Source organism: Manis pentadactyla, chromosome 15, assembly GCF_030020395.1.
Source record: "Manis pentadactyla isolate mManPen7 chromosome 15, mManPen7.hap1, whole genome shotgun sequence".
In the NCBI taxonomy this organism is placed as follows: Eukaryota; Metazoa; Chordata; class Mammalia; order Pholidota; family Manidae; genus Manis; species Manis pentadactyla.
The window spans coordinates 55,727,977-55,743,768 of record NC_080033.1 but is presented as its reverse complement, the minus strand read 5'-3'; the positions used below and the strand labels follow the sequence as shown (position 1 = coordinate 55,743,768).

Below are 15,792 nucleotides of genomic sequence, written 5' to 3'. Positions count from 1 at the left end.
TGATTTCATAAAAACAGAAATTCTACCTACCAACTTGCTACATTTATATAAATAGCTTTTTTTTTATCCTGGTACCAACAGCTGTATCAGCAGCAGCAAACCAAGTCTGTTCTTGCACCATGACCATTATCTGACTCAGCAGCTGGCAGGGTCACAGAGGAACAGGTTCTTTACTTGTGTGAGTGTCCTTAAGAACAGGAACTCTATCTTAATAATTCTTAGTATTCCCAGTATCTAGCTCTATACCTTGCAAATGGATAGCATTCAGCAGTATTTACTGAATTAATGCCCCTGAATTCCACTCTCTAGACACTGTGACCCCACTATATTCTCTAGAAAAGAGAATGACCAATAAATCTCCTGTGTTCAGATTCATCACAAACAGGTGGCAGGTTATCACTCAAAGTCTCACCCTTTGCAACTGATACTAGTAGTAAAATACACTGTAAAGCATAGATTTTAATGTCTTTTCTCAGTCATATATTAACATATTTCTAGTAACAACACCTTATCAAAAAGCTCAACCATTAGCTAATAAGCCATCCATGGTAATCTTCACTGCTTCAAGAACACAAAGATGAACTTACCATCATCTAAAGTGATGTCCTGTAGACCAACTGTTGAAAAGTTAGGTTCCTGCTCTTCAGGTTCAGGTTTAATGTTCACAGTTGTCTCATCAGGTGGAAATGAAGTTGGATCACACAGACTGTGACATATTAATGATGAAGTTGCCGAAAGACCTCCCTGGCCTGTACTTTGTGCTTGAGTAGAGTGCTGTCCAGAATGCATTCTGGTGGCTAGAGATGGTGATGAGGCAGTTCCTGAGCTAGGAGATTGGTAAGGCATAGGCTGGAGCTGAGGAGACGGTGGCCCAGAAAGTGGTGAACTGGCCAAGGGATGAGAGGCTGCTGGGGAAACTGTTGTAGCAGACCCTGAATGTGAAGGACCATATGTAATGGGTTGTAACTGAGAAGAAGGCTGACCTGTGACTGGGTCAGCCACTGGAGAAGAAAGAGATCTTTGTCCTGTGCTTGAACAGTGGTACCCCATTGACTGCAGATGAGGCAGAGTCTGCACTGAATGAGGTGTGTGGGCTAAGAGATGTCCTGTTGAGCCTGAATTTGAAGAATGAAAAGGTATGGATGGTGGTTGACAGCTAATATTTATTAAGCTAGGAAGCGCTGCATCCTGCTGAAACAAAACTGTATCAAATTCTTGACTAGAGGCAGCATTAATAGGAAGACAAGTTGGTCCATTGTACAGATTAGTTTGCATAGGCTGATAGGAAGACCCCGCAGTAGGTGTTGGTGTGACTTGAAAAGGCTGGTGAACAACTGAAGAAGGCATCATATGCTGTTCTTTACCAGCACTCTCATCCCTACACTGCAACTGTGGCAGATGGGATGAGGTTACCATGGATGCATATGTTTGCTGGATGGGACAAACCAAGCTTCTCTGTGCTGACAGTACACTGCCACATGGGTGTCCTGTATCTGAGGAAGGCCTCTGGGTTTGGGCAGGATGAGGCACAGACAATGATGGAACTGAAGACAAGTCAATCTCCTCTCTGTGTTCTTGCTTCATCAGAACTAAAAAGGAAGTGATTAAAGCAAATGTTAATTACATAATACATAAAATACCCACAAAAGGCCTTCATTTTAGGCTACACAACTATAGCATGCATCTCAGCCAGGGTTTGAAAACTCAAATGCCTTCAAGGAAGGCAGATAACATAAAATACGTGAAGTCAGCAAGCACAAGACAATAAGGAATGATATTGCTCTAAAAGTATTCAAGTTAACAAATAGCAACAATAGTGCATGAACCTTCACAAAGTGATGTGGCAAGATCTCTAAGACATGTTGCTAAGCGACTAAAAAAAAGTGAGTTGCAGAACAATGTGCCTAAGTCACAATTCATGTAAAATATTGTGTGTGTGTACATATATATGCATATATACATATACATGTTTTTGCTTATATATGTATGGCTATCTCTGGAAGGACGCATATGAAACTGAGAGCTGCTGGGTTTACTGCTGGGAAGGAAAGTTAGGTGACTGGGAGATAGGAGATTTACTTTTTACTATGTAAGTTTCTGTGCCTTTTAAATATTTTTTTTTTACCAGGTATTTATGTATTACCTATTTTCAATAAATAATTTTTTAAATTGCCAAAAACTCTATGCCTAATAAAAAAGCTTTGAATTTGATATCTCTGATCTGAAATCTACCAGCACCCAGGTTTTCACATTATCTCATATACTCGAAATCATGAACCTGACATTCATAGAGCTTTTAGTTTACAGTGGTTTTCACATGTATCTCATCTGATCCTCAACCATCATCAGTTCCATATTACAAAAGGAATAATGGGGGGGTTAAAAGCAATACTGGAATCCAGAAAAAACTTATTCGAACTAATAAATTCAACAAAAGTTACAAGATATAAAATCAACATGCAAAAATCAGTTCTTTTTCTATAAACTAGCAATAAACAATCTGAAAAGGAAATCAAGAAAACAATTCCATTTACAATAGCATCAAAATAATTTAGGAATAAATTTAACCAAGGAAGGTATTATACACTAAAAACCATAAAACACTGCTAAAGAAATTAAAGACCTATATACATGGAAAGACATCCCAGTTTCATGGATTGGAAGACTTGATTCTTAAGAATATAGTACTTCCCAAAACAATTTTCAGATTCAGTGAAATCCTTATTAAAATCCCAACAATGCTTCTTGTAAAAATAGAAAAACTCATCCTAAAATTCATATAGAACCTCAAGGGACTTCAAATAGCCAAAATAATCTGGAAAATAGAACAAAGATAGAAGATTCACACTTCCTAATTTCAAAATTTACTACAAAACTGCAGTAATGAAAACACTGGTTCTGACATAAGGATAGAAATATAGACTAATGGAATAGAAATAGAGAGCCTAGAAACAAACCCTCATATATATAGTCAACTGCTCTTTAAACAAGGGTGCCAAGACCTTTTAATGGGAAAAGAACAGTCTCTTCAACAAATGGTGCTGGGACAAAACACACTGGATATCACCTTCAGAATAATGAAGATGGAATCTTACCTGACATCATACATGAAAATTAACTCAAGTGGATCAAAGACCTAAACATAAAAGTTAAACTTAGAAGAAATAAATAAACAACGGGCAAAAGCTTCATGACATTGTACTGGCAGTGGGTTTTTAAGTATGAAATCAAAAGCACAGGCAACAACAAAAGGCATAAATTAGACTTCATCAAAATTAGTAACTTTGGAGAATCACATATCCAGATCACGTAAAGAACTCAACAAGACTGAACCAGAAATTTGAGTATGACCCTGGGATTCATCTAGATGTGTGATGTGGGTGTGGGTGTGTGTTTGGTGTGTGTGTGTGTGTGTGTGTGTGTTTTCTGGTTCCTTTCTATAGGATTGCTAATTATGAAGATGAAACAAACCTAGAGATGCCATGTGGTTAAAGTCTGTCTAAGAGAAAAGACAACAGAAAGAAAAGTAGTGTTTATATGAAGAACAAGTCTAAGCCCTGTGGCAACACTGCTTGAGCTGAAGCATGCTGAAGCCAACATTACAGTCACTCTCCCAGTTACATGTCATTTTTTGTTAAGCAAGTTTGAATTGGGTTTGTCTTTTAACTGCAAGTCCTAACTTACACCATGACATAGGGATTATTATTATCCCTGCCTTATGGATGAGTATATTGAAGAGGAGATTAAAGACACTAAGCTCTCATAGCAGTTAAGTGGCATCACAAGGACTTGAGCCCAGGTTTTTCTACCGCTAAAGTTCATGCTTTTAATCACTGCGGTATACTATATTACCAAGGTTGATTCCACTTCACCATTCCAACAAGCAAGCAGAGGCTATGAATACCAGCCATTAAAAAAAAAGGTAGCAGATCCATGATTTAGGATGAGTCTACCTGATGAAAGGACTGCTCAAAGTAGGAATCAGTGCATTTTGCTTATTTTATTTAATATGTATATCAAAACAAAAAAAGAACCATCAGTTAATTTATTGTCTATTCAAACAGTTGACTTTATTGTTTCTCTTGGCAGGCCTTTCAGTCCACTTTTCTAAAAATTATCTATTTTAGCTTCTCATTGAAGTGCTACAACTCATTTAGAAATAATTTTCCAGAATTCACATCTCATTGTTCCTCCCAAATTTGTACTACTAATTAACATCATTAAAAATTTCATGATCTTCTCAAAATATAAGCACTTCACTTTACGTCAAAGAAATTAACAGTGAGACACAAAGCAAGGTCAAATTGCATTTGACCATTTACTAAACCCTTGCTAAATACAAGTCTCTTCACATAAGCATGTTATCAAACTGAGGAAAATAAGGTAAAAATTAAGATAGCCCTAATAGTGTATTTTATTGTAGAAGAGGAGTAAATGAAGCACTTGTTTGGGGATGCATCTGAGTTCTACACTTTACTCTGGCTTCCTAGCAAGAACAGTATGAGCTTATTATTTATTTATCTGCTTTATCCTCTAAATCTGGCAACTGGTTAGCCTATCCATAACAGTGAGGCAACAACCCAAGGACAGAAAGAAAGGTGTATCACCAATTTTCTTGTTGCTTCTACTACCAATGCTCATATACCTGAGCCAGCCTCCATCCAGTTTCTGATTCTTGCTTAGGTATTTCAAGTATGGTTCACTGCATCTACTGGATCCTAACCTGTCTAATGTCCTAATGTACTTACTTTTCTTTTGACTTTGGCAGGACTAGACATTTTCCCCTGGACCACTGGATGCTTTTTTTCATCTTCTACCTCAGTTCCTACAGTGAATCCTATCTCCACATTTCAAAGTAAGGGAGAATATCCAAGAAGGCATATTCTCATCCCTAATTAATACTGAGTGGAGCAGGTGGGGCCCTGCTTGGTTAGGTAAGTGGTTGGTTATCACAGCCCTACAAAGAGATGGAAAATCACAGCATAACATCCATCTCTTTTGCATTATCCAATCTTTATTTCTATGTTCCTGACCCACATCTGGGTACCCAGATTGAGAGTTCTGCTTTGCTAAACTGAGTGTATTTTCCATTCTGCCAAATCAAACACCACTCTTTTTGGCTATAAGGCATTTAGAACCCAACCTGACCAAACCACAGGAAGCTCTCACTGCTGGTCTATGGTAATTTATTCTTGTTTGGAGAGAAATATCATTAAAGAGACCTTATGATATCTAGAATGAGATGAATTATAGAAATTGCTACAGCTCTCTCTACTTACTCTACCAGTATAAACCGAGCACCTAAAGCTAATTTTCATCCTTTTTTATATATTTTTTGCATAACATTTTATGGAAGAAAACACAATTTAAAAACAATTGCTATATATATCCTCACTTTACAGAGGTTAATCAGTGGGTACTGTCTGTGGCAGAGCTGAGAGCTGAACTCCTGACTATAAGACCAGTTTCTCCCCCAACCACAATCCAAAAGTAATTCTAATTCTATCCAATCAACTACTTAAATCACATAATTTACCTTCCCACAGGCAAAATACTACACATAAGAGTTTGGCTCTAACACTGTCGCTAAAAGCCCCATTATTCTAAAACCAGAGCTCAGGTGGTACTTTCAGGACAAATAACTTCTGTTGGGCTTCAGGTACATTCTTTCGACAGCTTCAGGATGCTTGAGTGGGGGTGGGGGCTCCCACATCTGAAGTTCTGAAGCTAGAGGCTTGGCAGAAGTTTAGGAGCACCACTAGGGAAAGGCTGTGTGCTTTATTACCATCTGTGGCTAGGGTAATTTGTGAATCATACACAGATGCTACAAACTGTCTTCATTTTATAAAGTGTACTGACTGTGACACAAATAATGCTAAATACAATTTCTAAAAAGAACTCAAAATTTAAAAGAATCAGCCATTTGTAATTAATGATTATTCCTCCACTGGATATTGATATTGGTCAGATCCCTATTGCCAGGGGGTTGCCAAAAAGGTAAATTTACAGATCCTTTAATAAAAAATAAGCAACTCACGAATATCTAAAACTTTTATAACTAAAATTTAAAAAGGAATTATTTGCCACAAACATACACAAAAGGCTAAATTCAGACAAATTAATAAGACAAACAAAATAACTCTAATATAAAGACTGGGTCATAGAGAAAAATACTAAGAAGCTATTAAAATTCTGTAAAACCCTACCAACTGATGAGGAAAAATAAAAATGTTCAAGTTACAAAATTAGTATATACAGAATATACAGTTTGGTCCCATTTCTATTTTTTAAAAGTTATGTCTATATCTGGGTCAGAAAGATCTAGAAGGATAGAATGACAGTTTCAGAGTAAAAGAGGATTTGGGTGTTTTAAAATACTTCACAAATTTTTTTAAAAACAAAAATTCACAGTAATGTGTATGTTTTTGTAATATTTTTATTCAAAATTTCATTTTAGAAAAATATGAAAAGCCAAATGCTACACAGAAAAGACAGTAATCAACCAGAACAAGGACTGTCCAAACACTTCTGTATGTCCATTCTTCCTTCTATTAGTGTGAGACACCTAATTTGTATTCTGTCAACCATAAGGCCAGTGAAGACAGCTGTAGTCCAATTCAATATTCTCTCTGCACTCTGGGGCCCCACTGGTTTCCATTCTCATATGTAATGCCCTCTAGGATTCTGACTTTAGGTTGTCCTCCCAATTTGCAAGCCGATAATATGAAGGCATTGTATTTTCTCCTTTCTCTTTGCCTCTTCGTTTACTACCAACTACTCTGATGGTAGTAATAAAAACTTCTAATCTGCTGGTCCTACTGCTTTCTTTTTTCTCCAATCCCAGAAGCCCTCTTCTCCCTCCTTATTCAGATTATATGCTACAGCCCCCCATCTCAACAGCTGTTGATAACACTCTTAGACTGTATGTTTTTAGGAAATCTCAGCCTGGAGGAGCCTCACTAGCCATATTATGACACTTGTCTTGAAGAATCTTGGGTGCTGCTTAAGAAAGTTATACAGCAGGGCTAGTTAGTATCTATAAATTCAAGAACTTCAACATCAAAGGTGCCCTTCAGTCATGCCTAGAATTCTACTAGGTTTCTGTGGTAATTTACTCTTTCCCCTCTTTACAAAACTATTTCAAACTTTTTTACACTCTCCAATTGTAGATGCCAAATCACCCACTCACCTCTGCTCACATAGGAGACTTCATTCATGTCATTCTTTACAGAAAAAAAAAATTGACACTATCTAATTTTTTGGAAATACCCTGAACTCTCTACCAAATCTACAAACTTTCCTAATATATCTCCCTCTTGTTCATCTTCACCGTTCCTCCTGTTCCCTCTCCCATCTAAGGCCTATCCCAACTACTTTAAATCCTATCCCTTTCCACCTTTCTCAGTAACCAAATATTCTTTATCATCACTGATGCTCTCTTCTCTGTAAATTCAAAACACTCTAGCTATCTGAATCACTTTTTTAAGCTTCTTGGGCCTCTCCCATACAAATCATTCTCCAGACTTAGTAATTTGAGAAGACAAATTGGTCGCTGACACCTTATAAGTATGAGGAAAATGATTCTAAACTGAAAAAATTTATTGAATATATTGACATATCGTATAAATTTAAGGTGTACAACACGTCAATTTGATATTTTAAAAACTGTAGGGAAAATGATTCTTGAAACACAAATTTGATCTGTCACCTCCCTGTTAAAGCTCACTTCTTAAAATTCTTTTAATACTCCATGCTCCAACCAGTCACAAGCCTTTGCAGATACTGCTGCCTTTGTCTGGAATGTTTTCCCTCACTTTATCTAACATGGTAATTAACAGTATATATTCTATAGACAGACTGCCTGGATTCAAATCTCACCTGTGTCACTTACTAGCTGTGTGACTTCAGTTTGCTCTTTTGTAAAATGGTAAGGGCAATAGTACCTACCTTCTAAACTGTTTAGAATAGTACCTGGCACACACCACATGTTCCATATGTTTGCTAAATAAACAAATCTGAGACGTACTCTAACATAACAGTACTCTGGCATGGTCCAGACTCTAGAACCAGACTGCCTATGCATGGCATTTGGCTCCAAGACTTAAATGCCATGAGACCTTGGGCACATAACTTAGCTACTTAGTTCCCTCATCTGTAAAACAAGGTAAGAGCCTATTACAGGTCTATTACAAGGATTAAATGAGTAAATATAGAAAGAGTTTAAAACAGTACGAAGAAAATAGTAAATGTTACGTAATTATAAACTATTACCATTATTTTCCAGTTATCAACTCAAGTATCACTTCTTCATGGAAGCTTTCTCTCAACCAGTTAGCCTAGGCAAGGGTCCCTCTGTTATTTTCACCCACAACATTGTCTCTTTTCTTCAGAGTCCTATCTTACTTCCTAATCACAAGTTTGTTAGTAATAATGATTTATTAGCTTGCTTGTCCCTAGACACTAGATTATAAATTCCATGAGAGAAGGGACCCACATAGTGCCCTCAAATACTTATTGAAGTTAATGAAGGAATCAAACAGCTACCCCAAATCTTCAAGTTTTCAAAAGATTTGTAGTCTGTTTGAAAATGATCTGAAATATTAGTGGCCTTTAGACACTATAAATGAAATATAGCCAGGTTTTAAATAAACTGAATGACAAATGAATGACCATTAATAACCAGTACCCTCTCAAATTCTAGTGTTTGTTCTTTTCATTTACTATAAACCTTTTAAAAGTTCTTACAAGAGTAAGTATTGGAGACTAAGGTTCAATATGATTTTTTATTAACTTCTGCTCTGGTGACTAATACAAAGCCTAGCACAAAGAAGTTCTCATAAATATCTGTTCCCTAAGAATATAAACATAAGCATAAATTACTGCATATAATATTTATGTGTCACAATCAAGAACTGGAAAGCAGCACTTCAACTGCTGCAGACATAGGTCTGGAAGCCTCCTTTGTTCGGGTGTACATATAAAGCTAGAAACTCCAGCATCACTTTTACATCCTCCATAGCCCATAGCATGCTACAGTGGTTACTTGCCAAATGAAAATCTAATGACATTTTTCATCTGATTGGGAATGGTTGAGATGAAGACATTATAAAACAGGCACACTGTCTTCTTGCAGTGCTAAGGGCATGAGGGGAGTTCACCTATATTCACAAACACCTGCCCTTCCTGTAGCGTTGGTGATTTTTTGGTAGCTCCTGAAAAACAGACTTCAAATCTACAGTCAATCTTCTTATTTCCTAGTAAATGATTACAAAATAACAACTGATATCACATCTAATATTTAAAGTCGACTTAAACTTTACAGATTAGGCACGTTGGGATTTTTATTAATTATGAGCACTCTTCCCTAAACACTCTAATATAGGATTCATTGAATAACTTTGTATTCATTATGAAAGTAAACCATCACGACGCCTTGTACCTGGTGTGTAAGTAAAACGTTGAGACTGGCTTTTTTTCCTCTTGCCATTGCAAAGATAAAAGTGCACCTGCACTGCAGCTGTAACTGCTGGGTTATGATATGGAGGAACTTCAAGAACAATGTGAGCCTAAGGAGAATGGAAAGCAAGATTGTGTTACATTCAGAACTAAAAATGAAATGCACCTGCTAAACTCAGCACAACTCATAAGTCTTTACCCAGGCTCTGCCACCATAGATCATTATGCACATCAACTGGTCATGTAAGTTATCTGGATATTTACTCTATGGATACTTCAGTCTTAACAGAGATAACTTCCTTAAAGTAAACCATTAAAAGAGAAATTGCTTTTTACTCACCCAACTGGGTTTCTAGTTGTAGCAGAAATAAAAACTGTCTTATCTACTATATAGTAAGATACTTTGCTCTAGTGAATATTACACGATACTGTATCTTAACTGGAAGTCTGTTCTGGTTGTTTAATCAAGTTTAGTATTTCCCAAGTTGTGTCATAGTTTAGATTTCTTAAATCTTACATTCAAAATATTCTAAATTGGCAATACACAAAATCTGTATCCATATAAACAATAATTTTACATAAGCAGAGTGAAAACCTTTAGCCCCAAACTAATTTCAATCCTTAACCCAATTTCTTCAGGTCGCTGGAGAGCACCAGGGGAAGTGTTATTCTCTACCCTAGAGAAGACTGTCTCCATTCCAACCAGGATGAAGGGACCACAACTTTCAACCTGGGTTGAATCCTGGAAGACTTAACACTAAGGAGTTAGAAATAGTGTGTCAAATACACAAATCCCTGAGGCCTCCTGTCCTCCTCCTCTTTTCTGTCCAATGTATGTGTTCTTTACTGAATTTCTCTGATTTCTTCACTGAGTTCAGATAAGTAAAAGCAAATCAATAATTTCAGTAGGAAGCTTCTCATAATCTTCCATTTCTAATTGTCGTTTCCTAAACAAAAAAGGGGAAGAACAACACCAATTGTTTATCTTTCCTAAACTTTAATATCAGGAAAGTATCTGCCTCATGTCCAAACTTCCAAAAATTCTTATTTACTTTTCTATTACTCACAGGTAAGAGACTCACCTATGCCATAAAGTACCATTATCCAATTTCTCATTAAGCTTTTTAAATATTTCCAAAGAAATAAGGTAAATTTCTTACCCCTTGACATTTTTCCCTGATTATTTTCCCTTCTACCTCCCAATGAGGTCGTCCATCTGTTGAGAGAAATAATTTCCAGTTAAAAGTAATTCAAGTCAGAAAGCATATAAACAGATTTAATGTATTTAGTTTCACAAATTCATTGGCAAAAGGAATCTTTTCTTACTGACTTGCATTGTGAAAAATTTTAAATGTGTACCTATGGGGAAAAAAACAGGGAGAAAGATCTTGGGCTGCCCAAGTTAGCAGGCCCCACAGAGTTTACCAAGTGATGTTTGAAAATCCTCTGAGAGCACCTCCACCAAGTGGGAGCCAATTTTTGCTTATACATTTTAATGAGAAAGTCACTGTCACCAAGTAACCCATTTCATTCTTTGGACAACAGTTGCTTCTGGGAAGCTCTTCGTGATAGATGAAATTGGTCTCCTTAGAGTATCTAACCACTCACTGGTCTAAATACTACTCCTTGTAGCCACTCAAAAACACCTTGAGTGCTTCTCTTAGAGACAGTATTTCAGATGTTTAAAAGCACCTGTCTTTCTTTGCCTGTGTCTCCTCTTCTGCTGACTAGCATCCCCATTCTGCATCAATCCCTTACACAGTATTTTAGGCTTCTTGGTCACTCTTCTTTGAACACTCCTCTAGTGTAACCATCTCCCTCCAAATGCACTATGCCCAGGACTAAATAGCCCAGGTGAGAAAGGAACCAGCATGGTAGAGAGTGACTGAGGCTCTTGCCACCTTATGTGACATGAGATGCTGTGTCTCTGTTACTAAAAATTTTCTGGGGCAGCCGCATCATGCTGACTCTTAAACTTAGGGCTAGCAAGCATCCCTCAACCTGTTACATTTCCTACTACTAGGCTCAAGCACGCTGTGCACTTATGCAGCTGCGTTACCCCCATGCCAACCCTTGTTATATTAATTTCTCACTTCATTTTCTTGGATCACTTGGCTTATCAAGATCTTTTTAGAAACTTACAGTCTTCTAAAATATTTGCTAGGCTTCCCAGACTTGTGTCACCTGAAAATCTGACCAGCACATTTTCTGTCTTTTCATCCCAAATGATTTGTTCACCTGGGGAGAGCCCCATCTGCTACTAAAGCTTTAATTCAGTCTGATGTGCAGTTATGCTAAAGCATTCTTTTTATGTCACAGACATTCATCCAGTGGCTAACCCATACAAATATCTTTGTAGCTAGCATGACTTCTTCATCTGGTTTGTGAAGGTATTAGGAGAGACTTAATCAAATGCCTTCCAGATTTTGACTACCATTTTCCAGCCCAATATCTAGAGTAATGGCTACCCTTGTGCATAAGAGACACTACAGATAAACACTATGCCTAGAATTGTAACTCAGTTCAATAATCATTTGCTGGGTCCTTTGTGCTACGCACTTTGGATTACTGAGATAATGGAGATAGGATTTCCTGCCCTCAGTCTGTGCATTAAAGGCAAATACAAACAGCTCATTATTATGAAATGTGGTGGTAACTAATAACTAATAGAGGTACACTTTCGATGTACCAAGAGCACAGAGGTCACGTTCCTTAACCTAGTCTGCAGGTGGAAGTATGAGACAAAAAGTCTTCCTAAGGAGCTCTGGAACTGACACTTAAAGACAAGGTAGAACTCAGATGATGTGGGGGGATGGGTAGTCTAGACAGGAGAGACAGCATGAGCAAAGGCAGGATGGCAAGAAACTACATGATGTGGGGAACCCTAAGAAGCTGTCGAGGGGGAGGGCAAAGAATGAGGCAGGGAGCAGTAAGAAATGAGGCTGGAAAGACAAGTCAACAGGAGCCTGAAAACTGAAGGGACCACTGAAGGTGCTTTCAGAATGGGAGTTTCATGTTCACAACTGCAATCTCATCTAAAACGAGTAACTGCCACCATTTAACATGATTTAATTTCAATCAAAGCTCTTAAAAGTCAAGCTCTGTGATCTTACTACACTGATGGACAGTGACTGCATTTGGGTACGGGTGGGGACTTGACAATATGGGTAAATATGGTAACCACATTGTTTTTTTATGTGAAACCTTCATAAGAGTGTATATCAATCATACCTTAATTAAAAAAAAGAAAGTCAAGCTCTGTGTGAAATAAAATGAATTCTATCATGAAACTGCTCTATACATACACACTTATTATATTCAGACACAAATTAATTTTTACAGTGGAAAAGGGTAGTTTTGAGATGCTATTTCTTCCTTATACTTCTTATTTCTCATAAAATATAACCTCTGCAGAAAGACATTCCTTGACCATTTAATAAAAATAGTTTACTGTTCAATCATTATCACTTTACCCTCTTCATAAGCACTTTTATCTGGAATTATCTTGTTCATTTATTTATTTCTATGTTCATGGTCTGCTCCCCCGCTAGAGTATAAGGTCTATCAAAGAAGGCAACCTGAGCAATCCCGCAGCCTAGCTGCATCCTCCTTTTATGTGCCCTTGTCCATCTCTGCCACTGCTGAGACAACTCCATGACCCCTCCTCTCCCTGACAGCAAGGAACTGATGGACCCATAGACAGGGTCAACATCCCTCCTCAGCAGAAAGCAGCCACAGAAGTATGACTAATACCCATTTTCCCTTGAAAGATTTCAAGGGTCCACATTCCCTGAGGGGGGAAATGTTATAGTAGGTGGATAGCCAGACAATAAGTAAGGAGGGGATTGGGGACTTTGGCCAGTGTTTACATTCAGTTAGATGCTTGTTTATACTCCAAATGAACTATGTAAACTGTTCTCTTGGGATGTGGGGAGGAAGGGTATAGATACCAGACCTGCCAAAACTGACTAGTTCCAACATGGAAAAGTTGACCCTGACCTCACTTCAAAGTACATTATATGCTTGTTAGCGTAAGAAAAATCACACCCCTTGGCACTATGACACTTCCAAGAAAGACCATCTAAGGACAAAAAGAGGGCACCACCCTAGGGTCCCAGAAATCCTTTCCCTAGGGTGAAAAAAAAAATCCTCCTGCCCTAGGGTGAAGAACCCCACCTAACCCGATGAATATTCCACGTCTGCTTAAACTCTAGCCCTATGACCACCCAACCAAACCCCCCCATCACGCTGCTCACCCCTGGAGCAGGTCCACACTCCCTCCCTGAGTGTGTACTTTGCTTGATTACTACTGTTTGCTTGTTAAAAAAAAAAAGCAACTTGATAATGGGGGGAGTCTAGTAACCATAATGTTGCTCATATAATTGCAGATTAAAAAAAAAAAAAACTACATTAAGAAAAAAAAAAGCAGGCAACCTGAACATTTTATTCACCATTATAAACCCAATGCCTAGACTAGTGTCTATCACATAGCATTTGCTTCATAAATAATTGATGAATTAATAAACTGTCAAATGGAACTGATGTTTTCTTGAAGACAAGCAATTATTATTGATCAGGGTTGAAGGGGAGGGGGTGGAAGGAAGTGAATTTAAGGGAGAAGACCACAGACTCATAGAAACATGGTTTCCAGTCCAAGAAGTAGGCCCTGACATTAATCATTTGTTGGGGATCCCAGTAAGATGTGCTGGTTTGAGAAGTCTGACATGTTTTCACATTTTAAGTATCAGTGGAACATTTATGCAGTAATATTCGGTGGATACTTTAAAGCGAACGTTAGAAGTTTAGGAGAAAGAATGTGGCTATATAGATAGAGATTTGGTAGCTGATGAAATTTCCCAGAATAAAGGAATATAATGACAAGAAAGTTGAATATAGAGCCTTGGGAAACACTGGGCCAGAAAGACTGATAAAAAAAAGATGAGTGGGAATACATAAAGATGTGCTGAGAACCAGATAGGCACAATTACACAAAAGCCAACAAAGAAAAGGGTTTCAAGAAACAGTGGATAGCTGTCAAATGCATTTTTAGGAGGCTATGATTTCAATGTAGCAAAAAGACGAAAGATCAAATTGTAAGAAGTAGGGAAGGCAATGAAGGTAGATGACATTGTTTTTTTGAGAGGTTGAATAAGGGAAAGAGAAATGAAATGATAGCTTATGAGGATGACAGAGTCAAGGGAAAGTGAGTGTTTAGAATGAAAAGATTTGAACATATTCAAATTCCAAGAAAAAAGATTCAGTGGAGAAAGAGATACTGAAATTATAAGAGACAGGTGATGGGGGCAATGCATAGCTTTAAATACTTAAGTTTAAGAAAGGTGAAAGGATGAAAAATGAATGAGATAAGCACTTAAGAAAAAGAACATTAAGTCAAAAAAACTGAGGAAGGAAAAATATAGAAATTAAAGAAACAGAAAACAAAGACACAATTGAAAGGATCAATAAAGCCAAGTACTCTGGAAAAACTTATTAAAAGAACAGAGAAGGTACAAATAAATAGAATAAAATTTTATAGGGGGTATAATTTCACATGCAGAAAGGGAATATTATGACCAGATTAATAACAATAAATTTGAAAACTTATTTAGGTGAAATAAATAAAATCCTGGTGTGAAATAATAGACAAAAATATATGTTGGTCCCCACCTCCAGTTCCTGGTACAGAGCTCCTAAAACTTTTGTAATTCCCTTGTAAGTGTTAAGAGCGCTAGGAGCATCTTTCATTCTTGTATTTGGTCTCTGACCCTGGTTCCTGACATGGAGGTCCTAAATCCCTTGGAATTTCCTAGGTGGTAAGAGTGCCTTTTGTTCTAGGGAGATGACTCTATGTGGGCTCCTGAATGGAGGCTTGTCACTAGAAAGACCAATCCATACTTGAAGCTTGGAACTTTCAGCCCCATGCCCATACTCCAGAGAGGGGAGGGCAGGAAATGGAATAGTCAGTCATGCCTATGTAATGAAGCCGCCATAAAAAGTACAATACTATGGATGGAGCTAGAGGATATTATGCCCAGTGAAATAAGCCAGGCAGGGAAAGACAAGTACCAAATGATTTCACTCATCTGTGGAGTGTAACAACAAAGCAAAAACTGAAGGAACAAAACAGCAGCAGACTCACAGAACCCAAGAACGTACTAGCAGTTACCAAAGGGAAAGGGGTTGGGGAGGGTGGGGGGGAAGGGAGGGATAAGGGGATTTAGTATGATTAGCACACATAATATGGGGGGGAGCACAGGGAAGGCAGTATAGTACAGAGAAGACAAGTAGTGACTCTATAGCATCTTACTATGCTGATGGACAGTGACTGTAATGGGG

General features: G+C 37.7%; 1 protein-coding gene across 4 annotated transcripts in view; it reads right to left on the bottom strand.

Annotated features, from left to right (window-relative positions):
* Nucleotides 1–15,792, bottom strand: part of NFATC3 (nuclear factor of activated T cells 3) — a 134,024-nt gene that overhangs the window by 26,236 nt on the left and 91,996 nt on the right. For all 4 annotated transcript variants that reach the window (XM_057492831.1, XM_057492832.1, XM_036897546.2 and 1 more), the window contains 3 exons: nucleotides 10,617–10,672; nucleotides 9,440–9,566; nucleotides 588–1,589 (listed from right to left, as the gene is read on the bottom strand). In XM_057492831.1, coding sequence (XP_057348814.1) covers nucleotides 588–1,589; nucleotides 9,440–9,566; nucleotides 10,617–10,672 — 1,185 coding nt within the window. The remainder of the gene's footprint in view (nucleotides 1–587; nucleotides 1,590–9,439; nucleotides 9,567–10,616; nucleotides 10,673–15,792) is intronic.